Genomic DNA, 8,481 nt, shown 5'->3' on the forward strand with positions numbered 1-8,481 from the left:
AGCTAGTTTAGAGAAGAGAGAAAGCAGTTGAGACGCTTGGAGCGCCGTGCTTGGGGGGGGACGACTTCCCAGCCCCCGCTTTTTAGAAGGGACAAAGGCGGGGAGGGGGGGACACACACAGACACCCCCCCCCCCCCCACACACACACTTCCTGCCACTGCCATTGCTTTCTGCATGTGGGACCAATATGGGCAATGCAAAGTTTAAACAGTTGCAAATGGGGGAGGGAACATCGGGGCTTGTTTTACATATTTTTTTCCTGCCTGGCTTGAATTTAAAGCGAAGTCGCTGCATTGTTCCAAGAGGCTCCTTGCCCCTAATGCATTGACAGAAGCTACTGTTTACACGGACTTTTCATGCCTGCATTGTTTGCTTATGGAAAATAAGGGGGAGTGACAAAAAAAAAAAAAAAAGGAGTGAGGAAAGGGAGAAGGGAAGAGAGAGAGGCACTGCCCGCAGTGCAGACCAGGACCCTTGCCCCTGCCTGATCATTAACCTTGCTGGAAAACGGCGCTGGCGGCTGCCCCCCCCCCCCCAGCCCCTCACCGGCATGTGAGCCGCGCCGCCAGCCTCTTACAGCCACGCGGGCGGCTACTCTATACGTTTTTTCGCCTATAGACATACCCCCCCCCCCCCCCCCCCAGAACGGGCATCTACGCTGACCGCAGACATGAGACTCCAGCTGCTCCTTTGTATCGTGGTTTTTGTCCTGGCGAGCCTCCTCCCTGCCGACGGACAGAGGCCAGGTAAGCGATGCCTCAGCGTGACTGCGTGTGCCCGGGGAGGGGGAGGCCGGGTGGCGGGTGGGGGTCGTGCCTGCCGTGGGCACCCCCGGGGTGTTTCTCTAACCGCATCCAACACGCGGTTTTCTGCCCTTCGGGGCGAGTTTGCAGCTGCCTGGCTGCCGCGACCACGCGTTTCGCCGCCCCGATCTGTGCGCTTCACCCCGGCTTATAGCGGCGGTGGGAGATGGTGCACCAGGAGCCTCGGGAGCCTGGCAACTTTGCCGGGGGGAGGGGGGGACAGGAATAGAAATGGGGACGCAGGGGAGGCAGCTCTTGCAAACCTGCTGCCGGGGAGCACCGGCGGCCGTCCCGGGCAGGGCAGGGCAGGGCAGGACCGCTCGCCCCTGTGCCACGACTACCGGGGCACGTTGCCGGCGACCTCAGCTCCCTCCTTGCCTGCCTCCCTCCTTCTCTCCGCAGCCAACCTGGCCCTGCGCAGGAAGCTCCACCGGCACGGCTGCTCCCACCGGCGCTGCATGCCGCTTCACTCCCGGGTGCCCTTCCCCTGAGCCCCCGGCGGAGCCCGGGCGAGGTAAGCCCCGCGGCTCGCCGAACGACGCCGGGCGGGCGCAGCGGCCGCGCTCTCCGCGCTGCAGCGCGTTTCCCGATTCACACCTGCGTTTCGGGACGGTTTAAGAGGGCTTCGACGAAGCAAACAAAACCACGGGTGGGATTTCACCTCGTCTCCGTCGGTTTGCTTTAAAAACAGGGCTCCGGGCAGGCGCGGGGCCGCCGCTTCCCCTGCGCTCGCCGGCGGACCGCCCGCTCCGCCCGGGGCGCGGGTCTCGCTTGCCGCCGCTCCCCCCCCTCCGCCCCGCCGCAAACGCCTTCGCCGAGGCAGAGTGGGAGATAACCGAGTCTGCTCGCTAGGGCGAACTACAGCCCCACGAACGGGTAAGGCTGCTGCCGAAGGTGCGGGGCAAGGGGTGTAAGGCGCGTAAATGGCGCGCCAAGCGCCGGGTCGGCTGGGGGGGGGCGGGACGGGGATGCTCCGGGCCTTCAAGCACTGGCGCTTCTTTCGTGCTGGATGCAGGGCAAAGGCACCTCACTCTGCCCGCCAGTAACGTGAAGGTAGTGGCATTTACCCACTTCAAAGGGGACTGGAATTCTTAATCATTGTCAGCAAAAGACTTTGAGCTCCTTGGATGAAAGGCTATACAAGTGCAAAGCATTAATGCTTTATAGCTGATGAGGGCATATACATTCAAATACTAAGTGACTGCAGAAGCTCGCAGGTAGCATATGCAAACAGGGTAGGCATCAAAAGGAAACCGAGGCGCTCTTGCAATTTAAGAATGAATAAAACATGCAGTCAGTAGCTTTGCATCTTCTAAACTCATTATATATTAAAATAATGTGGTAGCCCCAGGCGTGACGGCGTCATAAATAAATGATGGCAGAACCCGCACTCTTGCGGTCCCAAGATGTTTCTATTTACTAAGCCGTTAACAGCAAAAAAGGAGACCAAAGTCAAACTTTTTAACAACCCTATACCAAGAATCTTGTCGATGCGCAAACTGCCTTGGTGAAAAGAGCCTACACGGCTCCCAAAACAGCCGTGCAAAAAGGTGCCATTCCACTCTATAGTGCTGGCCTATAAACACGTGGAATGTGCATATGGGATGGTAAACTGGTGAGTTTGTGAGGCTGAAAAAAGATTACCATATCTTAAGTTTAATCTCAGATGGGCTGCATACTGAGTGGCAGAATTGAGCTGCAAGTAGAAAGAGGGACGTGCCAGAAAGATGCTTTACTACTGAATGCCATGTCTCCTCACTGCCTTTCCTTTCAAGAAGAGACACGTTAAAAACATCAACCTAAAAAGATAAGCAATCAGATCAATTCACTTAGCATGCGGAGACTGAATGACAGGGACAGTGGAATTTAGGCCCAGAGACTGCTTGGATCGATTCTGAATGGCCTGCTTCAGTTCCTAAGAAAAGTAAATTTAACCCCCCCCTCCTCCAGTTCAGTATCCATAATCTGGAGATTGTCTGTGCAGAAAGCATCTACTTTTTCTCTGATGTGCTCTGAAACAGTATACAATGCATTTTGCTTGAGACTGCAGTAGCTGCACGATACATGGGCACTTAGACTGGAATTATTTTCCCTACAGAATATCAAGATAAAATGTATTTTCAGTGTCATCTCCTTTCTGTGGGGACCCCATTTCTTGTAACAAAAGTCAATGACAAAGCAAAACAATGTACTTATTAATTCATAATACATTTTGTAGACATTTAGCTAAAGTTAGTTCTGCTTTATGAAGCTGTTTAGAAATCTGTAAAGCTTGACTGGGGAGTAAGGGGTAACAGGCACCTGAACTAACTCTCTTAACTCCAGTCATCATTGTGGGTGCTCAGCTCCTTTATCTTAAGTAGGATTTACCATCTACATTTACATTCCAGTTTTAGTCCTAATTCAGCAAATATTTACATGCCTGGGTAACTTGACTCACATGAGTAATCTTATTGATCTCAATGGAGTTGTACATATGGATAAAGCTATTTGCAGATGCAAACAGGATGAACACCTGAGCCTGCATTTCAACAGGTGGTTGGAAAATGGGATGAGCATAGCAGCCTCTTCTTTTTTGCAACAACATTTGAAATGAGAGGATTGAACCTGATTTTTTGTCAGTTGTGTAGGCAAAACATGGGACAAAAAAAAAGGGAAAAAAATCTTACATTAGAAGCCTTCTTGCTTTTGGCTTTCTGATTGTTTTTTTCTTAACCTTTTTAGCTGAAATTTCCAAATTAAGAAACATTACCCCAAATTTCAACCATGCATTTCGTAAATAACATATTCTATTTTGTATGAGAAATTAAACTACTGAATCTCTCATTAATGGTTATTTCTCTCCTGTTTTTTCCCCAGCAGTTTCATAATGGGCTTTTCAGTGTTTTAAAGGAGCAACAATTAAACCAACAGAGAAGTTAGTCAGAAGTCCAGATCGTCAACAGCTGACCTGATAGAGCCACCGCACCGCAGTCCCATCTTCAGCAGTCCTGTCTGTCACGTTCGGCAAGACCTGGAACAAAGGCCCCTGGCTCACACCCTAGGAGACGGGGGCAAGAAACAGAGGGTGGTGATGGGAGGATGTACATGAAACTTACCTGGTTGAGACATTTCCTATAAATTCTTTGGCTCTCATAATGACTAGTGAAAGTTAAAGACCAAATCAAACATCGGGTACATGAGATGGATTTCCAGTAGCATTAAGAAGGATCTGTCCAAGGGGACTCTTAATGGTCTGTACTGTTCAGACTGAGAGAAAATGGATGTGCTGTTGACTGCTCAATTCAGGCTGCCTAGGGCAGTAGTTAGGGTGAAATAATATCAGACTCCAGAACAGAACTGTGAAAGTCCGTTTTTTGTTTATACTTTCATATATTAATAATATATACATACATGTTGTAACACCTAACATTACATCTTTGTGGAATTACCTTAATAACAACAACACAGAATGTATTACTGTAATAGTACCAAAGTCAGCACCACAGTAGTGGTCCTACTGGCTTTGTGTATAGTAAGCCCAGTAAGAGTTTACAATATAAGAAGGCAAAGAGAGTATTATCCCTGGTTCTATAGATAGAGAATTGAAGCACACAGAGATAAGAGATTAGCCAAGGGTCATGCAAAACTGATAACTTGAATCTCTCAAGTCAGGCCTTAAGGTCAAGCCCATCCTCCTGTCTAATTAGCTGTTACTGCGAAGTCTATCATTTGTTTTCTTAAACTGGGCTGCCAAACCAGACAGCTAAAACATACTTGGAAATTTGGTACTATAGAACTATTTGCTTAATAGTAGCTTTCCTAAAATACCCACTACAGTATTCTAAATGGAGCATAAAAATAGACCATTAAAAAGAAACCTTTGTTTTGTCAACCCCAGTGTTACGTAGTACTCTATTCCTGTAATTTAAATGAATGGGATATTTGGAACACAGCACTACAATGAATGAGAACTTCAAACAGAGAACAGGCTGTTCTTTTCAGCACCAGAAGTCAAGAATACATTGAGCTTTTATCTTATGTTTTGTTTTTAAAAATACACATTTCACATCTCCTTTTTATATCAGCAGAAATTACAAACCTACATATAAAGGAAAACATGGTAGCCCTTTCATTAGCAGACCCTTTCATTAGCAGAACTAAAACCAACCTGAAAATAAGTCATACCAGATTTTTAAGTCATTGCACTAGACTTGAAAAGTCAACATTTTTTGTAAATTGTATAAAGATGAGTGAAGATCAGCAGTGTTATGGTTTAAATCCAGTATTAGAATTTTGTCTTGCAACACATAGTTGCAAGACAACTTTCTAGTAACTATGTATCCATGGCTATCTCTGTTTAGAAGTACAGGTAAAGAGTATGGGAAAGCAAGAAAGGTGAAGAGTAACTATTCAGCAATTAAGTCTTATAAATGAGTATATAGATTTAGTGTGGCACTGGATATTTTATATAACCATAATTATTCAATTAACTTTCATAAAATTGTAAGAAAAACATAATGTATCTATTAGAGAGCTATATATGCATGTTCTTTTACAGATGTAAGAATAAATAAAACAACAAATACCAAAGTGTCCTAGGAAGCCTGTTGTCCGTCTACAAAATTATTGTAAATGTCTATTCTTTTTAGACATGCTGATACCATAAAATCTTCCTTGAAAAGATATTGTGATCTTTGATAGAAATGTTTTATCAACTAGCTGGTTGATTGTATATTTTGTAAAAAGATAGTATGCACTTCAAATAACTTCTCATTTTAAATAAACTTTGTACACTTTTCAAAATTTATATTCTTCAGCTGTCAAAGGCAATGCATCTAATGAAAATAAAGAATTTGTCTATTTTCCGTGTGGATTCATATGGAATCGGCACATAAAAATTTTTCTTACTCAATTTCTGACACAAATAAATAGTAGTTATTCATGAAAACACTTTCCTGACATTTTCTAGCTTTCTAAAAATACGAAATTCTGACAAAAGTCATACTGAAATAACTTAGTTTAAAACTACTGGCTGGTGTAATCACAGAATGCTGTAACACGACATCATGATACCACGCTAGAATTACAGCAGAACCCAGACTACGCGGTGTTTTCATGCCAAGAATAAGCAAGATTTTTAATTATCTCAGAGTGCTAAATCTTGAAATCTGAATGTTCTCACAAATCAAGGAAAATGGCCTTATTTCAGGACAAAAAACAAGCTCAGAAGTAGTCTGAAGCATAGCAGAAGCTAAAATGTGTGGTAACTTTTCCCATTAAAGGTTGCATACTGTAAATAAATTTCTAAGTGCTACACAGAATCATAGAATGGTTTGGGTTGGAAGGGACCTTAAAGATCATCTAGTTCCAACCCCTCTGCCACAGGCAGGGACGCCTTCCACTAGACCAGGTTACTCAAAGCCCCATCCAACCTGGCCTTCAACACTTCCAGGGATGGGGCATCCACAGCCTCTCTGGGCAACCTGTTCCAGTGCCTCACCACCCTCACAGTGAAGAATTTCTTCCTAATATCTAATCTAAATCTACCCTCTTTCAGTCTAAAACCATTACTCCTTGTCCTGTCACTACATTCCCTGTTAGAGAGTCCCTCTCCAGCTTTCCTGTAGGCCCCCTTTAGGTACTGGAAAGCTGCTGTGAGGTCTCCCCAGAGCCTCTTCTCCAGGCTAAATGTCTTGCACAGTCTTGCACAACACTATGTTGACATTTAACTTCAGTGTGAGTAGAGCTTCAAATGACCTTGTTTTCAGCTGAGCTGGACTTGCCTTTGACTTTGTTGAAACTACCCATTTTCATCTGATTTGCACAACATAAGGTTCATCTGGTAAAAAGTTTTGCATGATAATGGTGCAATTACATATATAAACATGAAGTATTTGGACACAGTGCTACAAGAGCTGAATTGACTGAACTCCCCATGTGCATGCATGAGTGTAGGTTTAAAGGAAGTTTGTAGAAATACAAATTGCTGTGTATTGAAAATTGGAATTGATGTTTGCATGGAAACAATCGAACAATCAAGACTTGATCCAAAGGTCGATTCAGACCTCAAACTCTGAAAGGCAAAATGTGAGTTTCTGAAACTTCAAAATAACTCCTTGTCTTGTAGATAGTTGTTATGTGGGAAAAATTTAAATTTTATTTGAAAGTCAGTTTCATCAAATCTTTTAAATTGTACTGGCTATTTTAGAGTGAAATACGAAATTACGTATCAGCAGGTCAACAGGAAAGAGAGGTAAATGTAAGGCTGTGGTGAGAAACAGCAGATTAGTGTGTTCCCAAAGGATAATAAACAATTCACCTCTTCCCTTTCCAGTATGGAAAAAAGGAAATTATGGAAGAATAAAGACTGGAAATATTTCCCTTACGCCACATACGTGTGCTATAAATATCTCCGTGTCTGTACACACAAAGCCAAATTTTGCTAAGAGTCACATAAGATCTCTATCAACATCAGTCAGGAGAAGCATTAGTATGGTAAATAAGTTTCAAATATTTGACTATCATCAGACAAGTACAATTAGCTTACTGATCTCTCACTACTGTGATGGCCTTTATCTTGCTAGCGATCAGCTGCAAAATATTTGTGCAAAGTGGGAAACACTCCAACAGCACCTGTGCCTTTAGTGGGCAATAACACCTAAAAGCCTAATTAATTCCAACACTGAGGATGCTTTTTCAAGTCTCTTGAGTTACCTCAAGGTTAGATTGTTGTCTGCCCAAGTGCCTTTGGTCCTTGATACAACTTTTTTTTTTTTTTAGATTAAGAATGACCTTCAGTGGGGCAAGCCTGCTTAACTGCATATTTGTGTAGAACCTTAAAGCATGAAAATCCTGTTAAAATCTTTTACAATCAGTGATTTCCTTTGTGAGGTGAAATACTAAAGTGTTTATATAGAACTTCCACTATGAGCTATTCAGAAAGACAAAACAAATATCAACTGAGAGTTTTTCCCTCATATATGATGTGCATTCACAAGAGATCACCACAATGTATTTTCTTTCATGTGCACAAAATATTTAGCACGTTTTGGCATTTCATCTAGAAATTATTAAAAATCCCACAATGTGAACACTTTTTGGGCAACCCTGAATCTTTTGTTTCCTAGGTGTTCTGACATACTTGTTTTCCCAAACCTGAAAAACACAGACATTGTTTTTCTATAGAAACAAAAAGCTATTGGGGTACAAACTGAATAATAATAAACACCAACATAAACCAGAATGTGTTGTTTTTACTTTTTTTTTTTTTTAAATGTACAGTTGCAACATGTATAAGGAAACATTCCTTTTTCATTACCTTCTTGCTGTCCCGGTTGCAATCCACTAGCTCTTACCAAGTTAAGACCACGGACCTGCAAATATTTATGCATTTCAGCAGCTGTAATTACATAACGAGCATCACCCATTTCTTCAGCTGTTCAGGTTCACATGTATTCACCTATAGGCAGGTTTGCCACACCACGCCTGAGAAAGGCTGCGATACTTGCTGAGCTTTCTCTCGCTTGCACACCAGCGGCCATTTGCCCCCTCTACGTCGCATTTCGAGCACCGGCTCGCAGACGCAGCCTCCCCGCTGCAGTCCGACGAGCTCGGTCAGGGGAAGGGCCGCAGGGCGCCAGGCACCGGCCGGGGGGGGCAGGGGGGTGCCCGCCGCCTGAGCGGGCCTACAACACCC

At 44.1% G+C, this 8,481-nt stretch overlaps 1 protein-coding gene across 2 annotated transcripts; it reads left to right on the forward strand.

Annotated features, from left to right (window-relative positions):
* Positions 1-465: 465 nt before the first annotated feature.
* Positions 466-5,733, forward strand: APELA (apelin receptor early endogenous ligand). Of its 2 annotated transcripts, XR_008233726.1 has the most exons (4): positions 466-746; positions 1,206-1,317; positions 1,495-1,679; positions 3,663-5,733. XR_008233726.1 is itself a non-coding variant. In XM_052778567.1 (3 exons), the coding sequence occupies exons 1-2, from the start codon at positions 671-673 to the stop codon at positions 1,292-1,294; spliced, it is 165 nt and encodes a 54-aa protein (XP_052634527.1). In that variant the 5' UTR covers positions 466-670; the 3' UTR covers positions 1,295-1,317; positions 3,663-5,733. The 2 variants fall into 2 exon arrangements, 1 of the variants encoding a protein (XP_052634527.1); XM_052778567.1 differs by lacking the exon at positions 1,495-1,679.
* The last annotated feature ends 2,748 nt before the right edge of the window (positions 5,734-8,481 follow it).

This window comes from Harpia harpyja, chromosome 2, assembly GCF_026419915.1.
Source record: "Harpia harpyja isolate bHarHar1 chromosome 2, bHarHar1 primary haplotype, whole genome shotgun sequence".
Lineage (NCBI taxonomy): Eukaryota > Metazoa > Chordata > Aves > Accipitriformes > Accipitridae > Harpia > Harpia harpyja.

Coding starts and splice junctions, on each gene's coding strand:
- APELA (XM_052778567.1), top strand. CDS start 671: ATGAGACTCCAGCTGCTCCTTTGTATCGTGGTTTTTGTCCTGGCGAGC. Junction 747..1,205: donor TGCCGACGGACAGAGGCCAG/GTAAGCGATGCC, acceptor TTCTCTCCGCAG/CCAACCTGGCCCTGCGCAGG.